Source organism: Pleurodeles waltl, chromosome 9 (genome assembly GCF_031143425.1).
Source record: "Pleurodeles waltl isolate 20211129_DDA chromosome 9, aPleWal1.hap1.20221129, whole genome shotgun sequence".
Lineage (NCBI taxonomy): Eukaryota > Metazoa > Chordata > Amphibia > Caudata > Salamandridae > Pleurodeles > Pleurodeles waltl.
The window spans coordinates 526272751-526290418 of record NC_090448.1 but is presented as its reverse complement, the minus strand read 5'-3'; the positions used below and the strand labels follow the sequence as shown (position 1 = coordinate 526290418).

General features: G+C 41.8%; 1 protein-coding gene across 1 annotated transcript in view; it reads left to right on the top strand.

The window, feature by feature from the left end:
• LOC138259698 (phospholipid-transporting ATPase IK-like) overlaps nt 1–17668 on the top strand; it is a 592788-nt gene that overhangs the window by 51753 nt on the left and 523367 nt on the right. The window contains 2 exon segments of the mRNA XM_069207591.1: nt 4599–4671; nt 12650–12720. Coding sequence (XP_069063692.1) covers nt 4599–4671; nt 12650–12720 — 144 coding nt within the window.

Genomic DNA, 17668 nt, shown 5'->3' with positions numbered 1-17668 from the left:
CAACTGCCAACCTATGTAACAATCACCACAGCTACTAAGCTGTTCACCATCCTTTCGACAAAACCCTTCAAAGGTGCATTAATAAAAACTAAAATTATTGGGGTATGGCTAGCAGGCTAGTGCTTTTTTGTCACGTCCTTCAGGGGTTCCGACATGGCCCAAAGGAGGGGCAGCTAGAGATATGTATTTGACTTGCAGAGCATGAACAGACCAGGTGAAGTCTTTCTCTTCTTGAGTAGACATTATTAGGAGTTCACAAAAAGACTGCAGCATAAAATCTAATTGAGGTTTTAAGACTCTTCTTTGCCGCCAGACACCTTATAGATAACGAGAGCAGCCATGAGGAACACCGTGAGTTGCAGCTGCTACTTAGGACAGTCCAGATTCATGGATGTCACAGAGGTGGGAAGGAAAACTCACACAGAGTTGATCACAGGACAGTCTGTAGAGAGAAATCACAACACAGCAAGTGTGCAGGGACGTCTACAACATCCCTGCAGCTTCAGATCACTTCTCTGGACACAAAGAGTGAAGAATGAATTTGACTAGTCCCCAAAGATGGTGACATAGTGATTCTACCTGACATATATGCTAGGTTGTCATCCTGTCCAACAATGGAGACGGTAATAGTAAGGTCAGAGACAAACAACTCAAAAGAGGCACTACAGGTTGAGGTACCTGTCTTTAAGTCAGGGTGGGTGTAGGAGGACACGCATTGGGGCAGCCAGTACAGAGCCAGATGGAATAGCCACACATAAGGCCAGGAAGTACAGCCACACAAAACCCACACTCTGCAGCACCCCATTAAGACCCCCTGGAGAAAACCCACAGTAGAAAGCCATGGTGTCAGGTCACAAGACAGTGGGAGGCACAAGAGAAGGCAAACATTGAAGAGATGACGCAGAGGCCAATATTAGTTACACAGTTTGACAAATAAAACTACATTTCCCAGAGTCACAGTTGTAGCCCGAGCCACTAGAGGACCAGCATATGCAAGTACACTTCCAGGTCAACAGTGGCAGATTGAGTATTTATGCTTGACCTTACAAGGAGCTACATTGTCTGGCAACAGCAGGTGTTGTGGCTCCTTGCTTCATCTGTGTTCTTTTTACCCTGCTAGAGCAATGTGTAACTGATAAAGCTAAGATTACATTTATGTCATATCTTAGCAACAACAAGTTATTATTGGCGACTCCTTTAATTTTTAATCTATTGAATTTAGTGACATGTGTGCAGCTGTTTACTGCTATCTCTGGGAAAAGAAAAACTAGAGCCTCTGCATAGGCAGCATTTTTTTCCCTCTGACAAGAAAAGGAAGTCCTGGTATCACACAGCAGGTTCCAGCAGCTCATGGCGGAAGCAGCTTGGACAGATGAGTCAGCAGCAGCGACTTTCTCTCAATGTCTCTGGGAAGAACTAAAAGAGACCCTTTCTTCAGTTGTGAATCAACCCTCCACTGCTACTATGCTTTCATATCTCATGCTACAGAATGATGCCCAGCAAACAAAAGGCCACAAGAAAGACAACAGATTTCTGCAAAAGTGATGATTTCCTTACCTATGGAGACACATAAGGAGAACTCTGGTTATAAGGCAACAGCAATGCAACTGGAAATTTTTCATAAGACACGAGCCACAGAAGTGTGAGAATGTAGAAAGAAAGAAGGCTGAAGCTTTACTCTTAAAACCCAGGCTGTTTTACAAAGGGAAACTCAAGGACTCGCCTGTGAAGTGCGAACCTCTTGAGTCCTTTTCTGATTCCAAGATGCTCCCCCAATACAAGAGAGTGTGGCAGAGAGCATTTTCAACTTCTGTTACTGAGTCTAACTAAGAGTGGATCCCTTACTACATTAGCTCTCAATGATTGTGGAGCTTCTAGGTGCTTCATGTATCTAAGATTTCATGAAATACATAGCTTACCTAAACAACACAAAGAAGTTTCAGAACCTATTGTAGTGATTGATGGCAAATCATTGATTTCTGAATAAGTATGTTGAGTAACTCCAATTGGGAGTGACCTTCAATACTTTACAGTTCGATCCCATTCAAATTAGGTTCACTGAGACACCTAATTTAGATGTTGTGTTAGGCACACTTTGATTGAGAAGAGACAACCCCTCTATAGAATGGAAAGAACAAAATGTTACCATCTGGTCACAAACTTGCAATTAACACTGCTTTCCGGTGAAGGAATTGGAAAAAGGTTCTTCCCTTAAGGTGCTTTGTGGTACAGGAGAAAGTGCATCAAACACATATACCAGACGAGTAGAATGGTTTTCAAGATTTTTTCAGTCAAAAATGAGCTGATCAATTGCCACTTCATTGTCACTATGACTGTTCCATAGGCTTTATTCTTAAAGCCAAGATTCCACATGGGAGAATATATCCAATAACTGGTACTTATATAAAGCCCTCCAAAACCTTTGGATTGAGTTTGCGCTGCATAAAACTGCAAAACAAATTGCCACCTTGTATGCATTACAGATAACTCAATGCAGGAGCTATCCAAAAAAGGTATCTTTTATCTTTAAAATCATACCTCTTAAATCAGATCAAGTCAGAAAAGATCTTTTCAAAGATTGATATTTGAGGAGCATTCAACTTGGTACTTATTCAACAAGGAGGTGAATAGAAGAAAACTGCGTTGAACACCATGTGCGAACACTTTGAATATTTGGTGATGCCCTTTTGGTTATGCAATGAACAAACAGCCTTGCAACTTTTTGTGAATAATATCTCCTGAGATTCATGGGAAACATATATCATTATCAACCTTAATGTTATTATTTTCTGGGTCTTTGGAAGACTATCACAAACATGTGAAAGATGTAGTAAGACACTTCAGGGAGCATCCACTCTTTGCCAAGATAGATAAATGTTTATTTGAAGTACCAGAGGTAGTATTCCATGGGATCTAGATTTCACAACAAAGAATACATATGGACAAGGACAAAGTGAAAGCTGTACTGTAGTATCCTATATGGAGAGCTTTCAAGGATATCCAAAGGTTCTTAGGATTTTCCAATTTCTGTAGACAGTTTATTCAAGACATTTCAGAGATGGTATGTCCCATTTCTCGGCAAACGCATTAAGGGGTTTCCTTTCACTGCAGTACAGAACAAGAAGAATCATATGAAACCTTCACAAAAGCATCAGAGCACCTAGGAATCCAGACTGTACTCTTCCCATCATTGTTGAGATAGAGGTGGCATCCTTCTCTATTGGAGCTATCCTATCCCAGAAAGATCTGGCAGCAAATGAAATTCAACCAGTGGCTTACTATTCTGGAACGCGGACATCATCTCAAGCTAACTACACAATATATGATACAGAGCTATTGGTAATAAAGAAAGCTTTGAATCACTGGATGCATTATTCTGAAGGGGCCCATCACATAATTACCAACAGGACAGATCACAAAAATGTAGAATAACTTAAGTCAATGCAATGAATGAACCCTCATGTGCCAAGTGGTCCTTGTTTTTTTCCAGTTTTGACTCTGAAGTCAGCTACAGAACAGGCAATAAACATGTGAAGACTGACACTTTATCTAGACAAGATTAGGAATACCAACCCTTCAGCAGAACTTCATCTATTCTGGCAACTCAAAACAAGTTCCTCAAATCACAGCACGGATCTGTACAGCATCACTTGAAAGATATCAGAAAATTGATTCAGATCACTGGAATTTGCTAAATCATTGTAAAAGAATGAGAGAAGAGGAACTACTATGGGCACCCTAATGATACACACAGTACAGCTAAGGACAAAAAAGTTTAACGCTGTAGTCTCTCTGTCACATTTGACACTATTGTTGACCAGAGTCACACTGCACCCTACACAGGCATCTCAACCTGATTGTCAGCATTCTACAATTCACTTTCTTCCATCCCTGAAATTGGTCTGAGGCTCTCAGGAGTGTAAGGACATTAGTAGAGTATCCAGTGGTTTATGTTTTAGCCTTCCTTTCTAGCAGGTGAGCTCCTTTGTCAGTTGTCAGAGCCCTTAAAAATCTTGTTGGTGTTGTTGTAGTGAAAGTTCAGTTGTATTTATGAGGCAGAACAAACCAAATTTAGACACTTCTTTAGCATGACAGATTTAATTTATGCTCGGAGGGAAACAGTATTATGGTGTAGATAGGGCACCCCCAACTGGAAGGAGGGCTTTTCTTCTCAGCTCCCAGATGACATGCTCAACCAATAAACCACACAGCATTCCAGTCAAGCATCATTACACAGACAGGCTGAGTAGCGAAATACAACATCAGTTATAGTTGTGACAAATCTTCCCTTTTAGATAACATCTCATAAGAAACAGATTATTCTCCAGGTCCTGGCACTTTCACAAGCCCGTATTGTTCAAAGAAACCTTAAGGTCTACTATCATGAGGCATTACCCTCCCCCTCAAGTGCTCATTATATATTTTAAGATCGTTGATGTACCAACAAATTTCAAATGGTTCGTTCTCTTTGTGCATCCCAGACGATTGTTGGTGCTGGCAACAAGTTAATCTGACAAACGTGTGTCTCACTGCATAACACATCCATGTGTCATAGGCAGCTCCTGGTCAGCTAATGACGTTATCTATTTCCATTAAAGCTTCTGCCGAAAAAAATGGAAACACGTCCAAGTTGGAGATATTGTGTGCCTGAAGAAAGATGATCTTGTTCCGGTAAGTGTCAAATTTGGGAGTTTCTCATCTTTCACCTCTAAGGTGAGGCTTTTAGTCATAAAAATGGTCGGTGCAGAAGCAAGGAAAGGTCATTCACTATGGCAGAATGATGCAGGAATAGAGTCCCTTCCCAAGTCTCTGTAACTTTTCCCAATGGTCTGACTTGTAATGCCTTAAGCAAAACCAAATAGTTTGCATTTGTTTTCATCAACTGAGAAATCTAGTAATGTGCAAGGTCCACGAATGAATCAAAGATAAACATTACATAGAACTCAACTTTATAAAGCAGGAGCCATGTGTGCCAATAAAACTATAACCAGCTTTTTAGGCGTGGGGTTAACCAAGACTCAGTGGCTTAACAACAGCCCCCAGAGCCCCTTCAGTGTGGGGTGACCCGAGCTCCAGAGGCCCCGACTGGCACTATGCACGGGAGGCAGGCCCTGGCCTGAGAGCTCCTGACTTGGTCCACAGCGTTGTGGGCCTCTCCATGTATTTTGCAGGGGTGACCGTCAAATTTTGCTATGCCACTGCCAAGACTTTTACATTTTACAATTTATTTTATATATACATACTTATAGGAGCTTTCAGCCATCTGTCTATTGTTCCGTTATTGTGTCATTCATATTTTGCTTCTGCCCACTGCTGCATACAGCGTGGTACAAAGGGTCATCCCACTTCAGCCATTGGTTAACTTCATTGTGAGTCTTGGCATTCTGTCCTTTCATAATTAGCACATGCAGGCACAAAGACGTTCCCTTAGGTGCCACGAAATACTCTGGCAAATGTGTGCTTTTTCAGACGAAAACAATAGTCTAGCTTTCTTTTATCTATTTAGCTCTGAATTAAGTCGTGAATAAAGGCCTCACACATTGGCGAGAGGCAAAAACAAAAGTAGTATACCAGAGGACTGATCATCTGAAAGACTGTAATTAATGATATTGTGATGCAAAAATAATGTAATAACCGGTGTTTGCAGATCATAATCCATAAGATAAAAACAGAAAAAACACACTGCTGGTCAGGGATGAAGGACGTTTCAAGGGGACTGTCCGTTATACAGTCGAGAATTAGACCAAAGTTGCTTATGGTAGGGTAGGAATAGTAAAGTTGCCAGTAGTGGTGAGCCCTTTGAAAATCACGTTTCAAAGTCGAAGTAAGGGTAGTGGAAGCACAGGTGTGGAAAATATTGAATAACGTTGGCAAAAACAGAATAGACAGAAAAATAACCTTTAAAAAGCAAATGTTAATTCACTACCAGTTTTCTGGTGCATAAACCTGACCTGTTTGGCAAATAAAGAACAGCATCAAAAACAGATGCTGACAGCTGGAGACGCGTGACCCACCCCTACACTTCAAAGGCATGAAAAATAACAAAGGAGAGGGCCAGGAACGTTCAGGAAACAATAATTCATGAATTTGAACAACAAGATTTTCTGTCATTTTTTGACAAAAAAAAATATTTGAATTTCAATTATTTTTCCAAGCAAATTATTAGAGCTCAATGTTTAGACTTATTCATGTGCATCCTGTGCATCATGCATCAAGAATGAAAAATGTTCTAGTTGACGCGTTAAGAATTTTCAATTCTATTAAGGACACGGAGGCGAGGATTATGCTTTCTCTTTCTTTACTGAAATTTCACAGCAGCCAATTAAAACACAGTAAACAAAAAACATCATCTCCCAAGATGCTCTAGTGTATAAATCACATGCACCAATCACATACACTGACCTTAGTCCATAAAAGCCATAACCTCAAACGTCATATCCTCTTACTTTGCTTCAACCAGAAACTGTAACTCCTTTCCCACGACCTCATAGTCTTAGATGATATGAACTCTCATCTTGGAAGGAAAACATCCAACGAAGAATAGACCAGACTGAACTTCAAGCCGGCTTTCCTGAAAGGTAGACATCTGGATGGGAAGAACTTCAGGAATTCTTTTGATCCGTTCCTAGGAAAAATAATAAAATACCAGCCGGTAATATTTTCAAACTAGATGGTATAATAAACCACTTAAATTTTTTTACATTTCATTACCCAATATAACAACTGGGAGGGTACCAATGAATAAAGTTTCAAATGCAGTAATATTACCATTATTCATGAAAGGGTGGGATAATCCTCGCCTCCGTGTCCTTAATAGAATTGAAAATTCTTAACGCGTCAGCTAGAAAAATGTTCATTCTATATCAGGACCGGAGGCTCGGATTATGCTAGTTCAAAGCTGACCCATAACAACAGAGGCCACATCTAAAACAGGTTTAAAGTAAAACTTACGAAAAGTACATTCAGACGACCAGTCTGCAGATTTCATAATGTCAGTTAAACTAGAACCTAAAGCAAATGACTTAGAAGCCAGGGCTCCTCTTACTGAATGAGCTCCGAAATGACTAGTATCAATGCCTGCTTCATTCATAAGCCATTTTAGCCATCTCGCAAGAGTGGCAGAAGCAACCGGTTTAAAAGGTTTCTGAAGGGCAATTAATACTTGCCCATTCATGTCTTGCCTAAACTCTTCGGTAGTAACTTCATAATCTTTAAGGCACTGTACCACACATAATTTTGAATTGTCTGGAAATGAAGGATAAGTTACTGACCTGCAATTGTTCTTAGTTCTTCTGGAAATAGTAAAGGTTCCCCCCCTCCTGAGAATAAAGCCTACCCGATAGATCCAGACTCTCTTGCATGAGACTAAGCATAGTAACATAGTCAGTTTAGCTGAAAGTTGTTTTTGGGTCAAGTATTTATTACTGGGCCAAGAATCCAAGAATTTCAACACTATATTCACGTCCCAAAGTACAGAGTATTTAGGTTGAGGAGGGTTCGAAAACCTGATACCCCTTAACAGTTTACAAACTAATGGATACTCACCTACCTGCTTGCCATTAATAGGTGTATGACCTGAAGAGATTGCCGATCTAAAATTATTAATTGTTTTATAGGCCAGGCCTGAAGAGGCTAACTCAGCCAAAAAATTAATAATCATATCAATACCTGACTCCAAGGGATTAAGACTTCTTCCATTGCACCAACTAAACCATCTACGTCATGCAGAAGCATATCTCTTGTGGGTACTATTTGCCCATGCTTGCTTGATAAAACCCTCAGCCTGTTGTGAAATTCCTGGGGCTTTCCATCTTGCCCTGAAACCCTCCAAGCCATCAGTGTTAGATTCCCCGAGACAATCAAGGGATGTTGATGGTCCTCCGGACTGAGCAAGAGGTCCAGACGAGGAGGAATGAGCAATGGCTGTGCACATGCTAATTGAAGAGCAATAGGGAACCCCGGCTGAGACCTCCACAATGGGGTCACAAGAATCAGCTCTGCCTTCTGTCTCCTCACTTGAGCCAGGACTCTGGGTATCAAGAGAAATGGAGGGAATGCATAACACCGGAACGAGTGCCAATTCTGTAGAAAGGCATCCGTCGCCAAGGCCTGAGGATCCGGCCTCCAACTGAAAATTTTTGGAATCTGGGTGTTGAGGCGAGACGAAAAAAGGTCTATCTCGCAGTAACCCCATACTTGGACAATCAGTTGAAAAATCAGTGGATCCAGCTTCCAATCGCTGGGATCCGTCAGATATCTGGAGTTCCAGTCTGCTACTATGTTCTGCTCGCCCGGGAGATACTCTGCCATCACCACTAATCTGTGACTCAGACAATAATGCCAAAATTCCTTGGCTATCTCTGCCAGAATTCTGGATCGCGTTCCGCCCAGTTTGTTCACATAACGTACTGCCGAGATGTTGTCCATTCTCAGAAGAATGCAACAGTCTGTCCTGCTCGGGGATAAACTCTTTATTGCAAAAGACCCCGCCAAGAGCTCCAAGCAATTTATGTGTAAATCTTTTTCTGTTGAGGACCAACGACCCCCTGTCACCATCGAGCCGCAACGAGCTCCCAGCCCCACTGGCTGGCGTCCGATTCTATGACAACTTCTGGGTGAGATCCGAATATGGCCCTGCCATTCCATGCTTCCATGTGGTGAAGCCACCACTGAATCTCTTCTTTGACCTCTGAAGACAGAGGAACCTGGGCTGAGTAATTCAGACCCTGTCTCAAATATTGGATCTTCAATCTCTGGAGAGCACGGTAATGCAGGGGGGCAGGAAATATTGCTTGAATGGATGAGGCTAATAGTCCCACCAATCGAGCAATGTTCCTTAGAGAAATAGTCGGTCTGAGTAATGCCGCTCTCAACTCTCTCTTGATGTTGCGAATTTTTGAAGCTGGAAGTATCAATAGGGAGAGGATGGAATCTATCCTGAAACCTAAAAACTCTATCGTTTGGGAGGGTTTCAACAATGACTTCTGCGCATTGATAAGGAAACCTAATTCCTGTAATAGAGTGACTGTCCAATTCAGATGCGTCAGTAATGTCAATGAATCCTGCGCCATCAGTAAGATGTCGTCCAGATATATGATAAGACGAACACCCTTGGTTCTCAGCCATTCCACCACTGGTCTCAAGAGTTTTGTGAAACACCAAGGGGCCGAGGATAGGCCGAACGGGAGAGCCGTGAATTCTAGGCAATGACCCTTCCACTGGAATTGAAGAAACTTCCTGTGGGGGGCAAAAATCGGGATTGAGAGGTATGCGTCCTTTAGATCTAAGCGAACCATCCAATCCCCCTCTAAAAGGATGTCTAGAAACATGTGAATCCCTTCCATCTTGAAGTGTCTGTATACAATCCAAGAATTGAAATCTTTCAGATTTAATACTAACCGGTGACCACCTCCTTTTTGTCTACCACAAAAATAGGATTGCAGAACCCGGTTGGGTGAGGGGTTGAATAAATTACCGCACCTTTGTCTAACAGCGCTTGTACCTCTAGGTCTATAAAATTCTGACTTGATTGGGAAAAACACATGTTTACCGGAGGAGTATGCTGAAAGGGAGTGTTGAGGAACTCCAGGCGAAAGCTTGACACTGTCTGAATAACCCAAGGATCCCCTGAGATCTCTCTCCACTTGTGTACAAACAGTCTGACTCTTCCCAAGAATAACCTGTGAATGGAGAATAATTCTTACCGGTAAAGGAGGCGTCTTGGATAGCTCCTTGCTGACCTCTACGGTATCCCCTGCGGAACCCGGATCTTCCTCCCCGGGGCCGTGAAGGATAGAACGTGGAGTCTGCTTGATCTCCGGACCAGTTACCTCTGCCCCTCGGATAGTAATTTTGGGGACTGACAAAGCCACCTCGGCCGGGCATTCGTCCGCCATAACGCCCAGCCCTGATAAAAAGGCCCCTTCTAAAAACTTTTTTAAGGGACAGTTGAGCCTTATCCAAGGTCGAAAAAGTAGAGCAAAATTTTGCCAGTTCTTTAATGAAGGATGACCCAAAAAGGAGACCTTCAGCTGCCGTACCCGCTTCAGAAGAAGCTAAGTCTACAAGTTTAGGGTCCATCCGCATAAGTATGGATTTTCTGCGTTCAGTGAAAATAGCGCAGTTTGTGTTGCCTAAAAGGCATACTGCCCTCTGGGCCCATCCCAAAAGAACGTCAGTGTTCACTGGTGTGCCCGATTCCTTGGAAGCGGTAGCCAAATCTAAGATTTTTGTCAAAGGGCCTGACATATCTAGCAGTTTGTCTTGACAGAGGCGCCACGATCTGTCTAGACCCTTTTTGGGGTCTTTCGCGTATTTCTTCAGGAAGGTAATTATTGTGGGGTCAATTTCGGGAGTTTCCGCCACATTATTATCTAATTCTGGTCTGGGACATTCCGCCTTGAGTCTGGAACGTACCTTCTTATCGAAACTTTTCCTTAAGTTTGCGTGTACATAGAGTGCTATCTCAGGTGTTGGCAGCCAACTCGAAGATCTAGGGTGTATGATCTCTGAGGGGTCAAAATCTAAAATTTGAGGTGTAGTGGGGGCATTTTTTGATTTTTTACTGAGGACTGGAGCGGTAATGTCGTCCGAATCTGGATCATCAGAATCTTCTGAGGAAGAGGAATTACGATGAGAGCTATAACTGTGCTCTGCGCTTCTTTTCCTGCGCAACTTGTCAAACATGTCCGCATGTAATTCTCCAACAGGGGTGTCTTGTGAGACGTTCTTAGATTTAGACTTGGATTTTTTTAGGTACTGGCGTATCAGTGTCTTCAGGGATGGGGGAGGGTTCTCCAGTCATCCAACCCTGAGATTGGGCATATTCTAACAACTGCCCGGAAAAAGGGCCAAGTGCTCTTGCAAGAGCATCATTAGCTGACTGTTGCACCCTGGAGTCTAGTGCTTCGACTAAATTTACCTCCAGTTGGTTGTCAGTATCATCAGGGTAGAACCCTGCATCCTGGTCGCTCCATTGAGCCATTATAATACTATATAGGACCAGTAGTCAGTAAATATAATAAAGGGGGAGTGAAAAAACCCCAGCAGGCGCTTTAGACAGTATAAAATATATATATATATACATAAATCCACAGGCAAGATGTAAATATATATATATATATATATATATATATATATATATATATATATATATACACCAATCAAATAATATATATATCTCTGGTTGTGGAGGAAGTTGCCTGTATCAAAAAAAGGTATTTCACTCTAGGCCAAGCCTATTTTTTAATTTTACAACCCAGTAGGAGTTTGTCTCTCAACTGGGCGTCCGGGAGGAGGTGATTACTTGACACGAGGCAAGCTCCGATGCCTCGCGCGTTGTCCAAATACGAGCCGATCCCCAGAAATGACAAAAGGAAATGAGATCGGCTCGTAAAGGGCGTGCGCGCTTGGCAACCCTCTTCCGACTTCTCTCCACCAGAAAGTCAATAAATCAATAAAAGCAATTAACTCGGCGGGAAGCCGAAACAAGTGAAAAATTATCTGTAAGGCGCACGGACTCGTGACGCCTGCCTCAATTGACCAATTTAACTTCAATAAAATCATAAAACAAATAGCATGTATAATGGAATAAAGTGAAAAGTTACTTATCTGCTGCGAAGCAGCAAAGAAAGAGGATATGACGTTTGAGGTTATGGCTTTTATGGACTAAGGTCACTGTATGTGATTGGTGCATGTGATTTATACACTAGAGCATCTTGGGAGATTATGTTTTTTGTTTACTGTGTTTTAATTGGCTGCTGTGAAATTTCAGTAAAGAAAGAGAAAGCATAATCCGAGCCTCCGGTCCTGATATAGAATTCAAAATACATTTCACTCTGCAGAGGCACATTACTTCATGTAGTCAAAGATTTGAAAAATCTGAAGTTTTATGAACAATTTATTGCACCTTTTAAGATTTGGGAGTGGAATTGGCGTGGTGGAGTTTGCACAAAGGTCAGAATGAATGAGAACTTTCCATAAAGAGGAGCCTCGTTTTGGCGCTTCTTGACTGTAGTTGCTTAGTAGGCACAAGTGCTTATGGTGTGATTGGGCAGGTTGGTTGCAAAGCAATCATTGCTTGTGACCTGCCCTGAAGTTTGTGGTCTGACTTATATAATAATGAGTGGTGTTGCAATATGTATATGTAAGTTGCATATATGTTTATGTATATGAAAATCACAGAATTGTCTGCCTTATTAATATTAATGGAACAGGACACATTTTGCGGCCACTATGATTGGCTGTATATACCATGATTGAGGCCTTCAAGAGACAGTAGATGCCTGTGATTGCTCAAGTGTAACATCCACAGATGTCGTCTGGGAAGCCTGCAGTGGTGCCCTGAAGCACTTTCTGCTCCTACTTACAGTTCCTGCCACAATTCGCAAACGGGAAGCTGTCCCAAAAGCATAGCTTTCTCTTTGGAAATTAGTGATGCATGGTATTTCTACTCTAATACTGGCAAACTCTTTCTTCTCTTATTGCTCTACAGTCGAGTGTGAGGTGATCTTTTTCAATTCTGTTTTCCCCAAATCATCCATTCCCTTTTCATCTGCTACTAAAACAATAATGCATATTTCCATAGCATATTGCCCTATTTTAGCACTTGCCTGAAATGATGTTAACAAATCCTTCTACCCTTTGACAGGCAGACTTGCTGTTGCTGCACAGCTCGGAGCCCAACAGCCTCTGCTATGTGGAGACGTCTGGCATTGATGGGTAATGGTTTTTTTTATATGTGTGATTGCTAAAAACTAAAATATGGCCTGTCTCATCACAGGTCTTTGTAGATGGATGTGTGCCGAAGGATTTTGCTGTTTTTTTGCAATTGTCCCGCCCTAAGCAAGCGTACTCAAGACTGGCCGTGCTAACTCTATCGACATTGCAGTCTCTGAAACCTGTTGTTCCAGACACAAATGCAACACATAATTTAATTGTGTGACATAAAATAGGAACGTATTAATTACAATAAAATTGACCCATTCAGAACACATTCTTCTAATTCTGTTTAATCTATATAAACATTGGAAACATACACTTGTGGGATATAACTGTACTCAGGCGTGCTGGAGTGGTTTCCAAAAAAAAGTGTAGCCAAATAAAAATCTTCTAATGAATCTGAATATTATTTCTAATTACTAACATTTCCATTTCTGATAGATATGCTTTGTCTAAATTATGCGTGTTAGTATGTATTTTTCACTTTCAATCTACAGTGTTTTAGACATGCCAGTTTTCAGAAGCCTGTGCGTTGTGGAAACTCATTCACATTAAACTCATTCACATAGATGAGTACTTTCAAAGCGTTTCACATAGATTCAATCCTTGCGCTTCCAGAGCTAGTTACAACACAAGTTCATTCGAAAACACATAACTAAAACATTAATTTCTAAGAAATACAACTACACTTATCCTCAGCAAAAATAATGATAAAAAACGAATTGCTATATATCACTCAAAAAGCAATACTACACTTTAACAAGATATACAAATATCCTTAAAGTGAAATACATAAGAAGTCTATACCCTCACGGCTGAGTCATGCTTATGCTATTTTATTTGCAAATCTATTTGATGTCTCCCAGGTATATCCACGTCACTCACTTCTTTCCGCAAAGCACGGTTTCTCCTTTTTACACACTTACTGTTGCCAAAATTCTGGTTGTCAATCGCTCTCCAAAACTCACGATTTTCATCTATCCCTTACGAGTTACACTGCAGTCACCAAGACTGCAACTTATAATAACACCTTTATCACTGCTTTCATCATTCTGCATAGTACAAATGGTTCAGCTCAAACGCAAATCCATATTAAAGTAATTTGTCTCATAAGGTATCTTGCACAAAGGAAGCTTACTAAAGTTCTACACTTTACCTTTATTTAGCTTGATTTAATTGCAGTAAACTTCAGTAGCTTCTCTAGACTTATTTTAACTTTCACCGATTAACATAGAACCACTTTAGTGTATTTACTGTCGGAGTTAAAGTACCTCCATGCCTTGGTCTGGAGGATTTTGTCACAGATTACCTTTGGTTATCTGAGTTGACTCATGAGTGTATGTGGTTACTATGTTGCTTTCATGTACATATCTGGTCATCTTGTAGTTCTTGGTGGTGTTTGGAAGGTGTAGCAGGAGTTTCTGACCAATTTGGATAAGCGCAGTCTGGGAGGATTGATATGTGCATTGCCCTCCTTAAAGTATTGGTTGGAGGTATTTGAGAATATGGTGTCGCTTTAATGGTTCACAGTATCCTTTTAACCAGATGGTATGATTCTTGGCATTAAATGGTTTAGTGTATATTGTGGTGTTTTATGTGCACAGTGGATTGGTGATTTAAGCATCTGGAAAGATACATTTTGATAGACAGTCTCACAACCCTCTCCGTAAGTGTTGATAAGTTGTGGCGGCGCCTGCACCCACTGGCACACACCCTCTGTAAAAGCCCTACCCCTACAGAGCCATAGAGGGAAGTACTTGTGGATTCTGCAACTCCGCTCACCAAGAAACAGACTTCCTTTCACTCTGCTCGTCTTTTTAAGCAAACCATCAAAGGAAGACCTTCTCTTGGTGCTGGAAAGACATGGTATGTAAAGTAAGCTTGTCACATAGGTTTTCAAAAAGGTTTATTGTAGGCTGAAGTACTTTTAATCACAACTTCTGCTCAGCTTGTTGCCCCGCTAACTTCTCCACAACCGTTCACTGTCTAGAATAGAATCTCTCGGTTGCCAAGGAAGCAGAAACTAAGGAGCACGAGCATGGAGCAAGAGCAATGTTGAGAAACAACCCAAACATAACACATCTTCCTCTTTTCCAACAACCAATAAATAGCATTACTCCAAGACTAACCATTATAATAAAGATAGTCTATGATGCATGCTAGAAATGGGGTCTTTGGTTGGCAGTCAGGTTATCCCCTGTCCAAACAAGGACCCTCATTCTAGTCAGGGTAAAAGAGAACCACCTTCAGCTAACCCCTGCTTACCCCCTTGGTAGCTTGGCACGAGCAGTAGGCTTAACTTCAGAGTGCTGGGTGTAAAGTATTTGTACCAACACACACAGTAGCTTAATGAAAACACTACAAAATGACACAACACAGGTTTAGAAAATTAGAAAATAATTATCTAAACAAAACAAGACCAAAATGACAAAAATCCACAATTCACAAGTCAAGTTATCAATTAAAAACCAGAAATAATCTTCACGTAGTTTTAAACACAACGCTAACGCTGTTAGCGTGAAAATGTACCTTGGGTGCGTCAAAAATAACTCAGCACGGGCGAGTGTGCGTCAAAAAGGGCTTGCAATGCGTCAATTTCACTGACGAGCGAGACTTTGTGTTGTTTCTTTAGTCGGGTCTGCGTGTGTCGTTTCTTCCCTCTGCAGGAGAGCGATGCGTCGATCCGGTCAGCACTCTCGGGTCCGGGCAGGCCTTGTGTCATTTTTACACGCCCAGCGGTGTTTGCATCAGAAATCCAGCCACATGATGATCCAAAAACAATGCAGCACGTGTTGCGATCTCCCCAGCCTCTGTTAGCAATGCTGCACGTCGTTTCTTCAGCCGCCGGGCGTCGATCTTTCGGTCGCGTTGCAGCAAATGTCCATTTTTAGCCGCGAAGCCAGCAGCACGTAAATTTTTCAGCTGCAGATCGGAGTTGCGTCGATCTTTTCCCCGCACGATGGTCTGTGTGTGGATTTCTCACTCTTGGGCTGCCAGCTTCTCCTTTCAGGGTCCCAGGAACTGGATGGGCACCACTTGGCAGAGTAGGAGTCTCACAGAGGCTCCAGGTGCTGGCAGAGAGAAGTCTTTGCTGTCCCTGAGACTTCAAACAACAGGAGGCAAGCTCTAAATCAAGCCCTTAGAGATCTTCACAAGATGGAAGGCACACAAAGTCCAGTCTTTGCCCTCTTACTCTGGCAGAAGCAGCAACTGCCGGATAGCTCCACAAAGCACAGTCACAGGCAGGGCAGCTCTTCTTCCTCAGCTCTTCAGGTCTTCTCCAGGCAGAGGTTCCGCTTGGTTTCCAGAAGTGTTCTAAAGTCTGTGGTTTTGGGTGCCCTTCTTATACCCAACTTCTCTTTTGAAGTAGGCCTACTTTAGAGCAAAGTCTCTCTTGATTGTGAAATCCTGCCTTGCCCAGGCCAGGCCCCAGACACTCACCAGGGGGTTGGAGATTGCATTGTGTGAGGGCAGGCACAGCCCTTTCAGTGAGTGACTACTCCTCCCCGCCCTCCTAGCACAGATGGCTCATCAGGAAATGCAGACTATACCCCAGCTCCCTTTGTGTCACTGTTTAGTGTGAGGTGCAACCAGCCCAACTGTCAAACTGACCCATACAGGGAATCCACAAACAGGCAGAGTCGCAGAAATGGTATAAGCAAGAAAATGCTCACTTTCTAAAAGTGCCATTTTCAAACACACAATCTTAAAATCAACTTTACTAAAAGATGTATTTTTAAATTGTGAACTCAGAGATCCCAAACTCCACATGTCCATCCGCTCCCAAAGGGAATCTACACTTTAATCAGATTTAAAGGTAGCTCCCATGTTAACCTATGAGAGGGACAGGCCTTGCAACAGTGAAAAACAAATTTAGCAATAATTCACTGTCAAGACATATAAAACACATTACTATGGGCCTGATTACTACTTTGGAGGAGGTGTTAATCCGTCCCAAAAGTGACGGTAAAGTGACGGATATACCACCAGCCGTATTACGAGTCCATTATATCCTATGGAACTCGTAATACGGCTGGTGGTATATCCGTCACATTTGGGACGGATTAACACCTCCTCCAAAGTTGTAATCAGGCCCTAAATGTCCTACTGTAACCATACACTGCTCCCTTCCCTTGGGGCTACCTAGGGCCTACCTTAGGGGTGCCTTACATGTAAGAAAAGGGAAGGTTTAGGCCTGGCAAGTGGGTACACTGGTCAAGTCGAATTTACAGTTAAAACTGCACACACAGACACTGCAGTGGCAGGTCTGAGACATGATTACAGAGCTACTAAACTACTGTGATTTAACATCATGTTTAGATTCTCTTGATCATGAGATCCCAACACAGGTGGCCGTCGTTTGGCAACATATAGTTTTCCTGCAGAATGTCTGTTTTTAAACCTAAAAATTAATGACCTATAACCCAACACATCATATTTTTTCACCAGAGAAGCCTTCAGGGCGAATGTCAGTCGTAAACAATCTCTTTCCTATTTGACTTACACATTTCTTTTTCTATACTTTTTCATTGATTATAGTGTATGGAGACCCATATTCTGCCTACATTTGGACTTCTACTCCACCTATGGTCGTAGTACAAACAGGTTTTTTTCTTAATTTATCTTCCCCTTCTCTTACATTCATCACAAATGAATCTCTTGCACTAAAAAATCTGTCAACTTCTTTATCCTCATCCAACTTACTCCCCTCATCAATGCACTTTACTTTCACATTCTTTTTTTCTTACACACTTTGGCAAAGTGTCCAACATTTCCACAAAATGAACACTTTGCCTTAGTGGCAGGACACAATTTGCTATTAGCTAGATGTGAATCACTATCACAATGATAACATCTCAAACATTCTTTAGAATTATTTTTTTTCTTCTGACTATATTTATTGTTATTCTCTGGTAGTAACACTTTTTCTTTACATCTTGCTAACCAC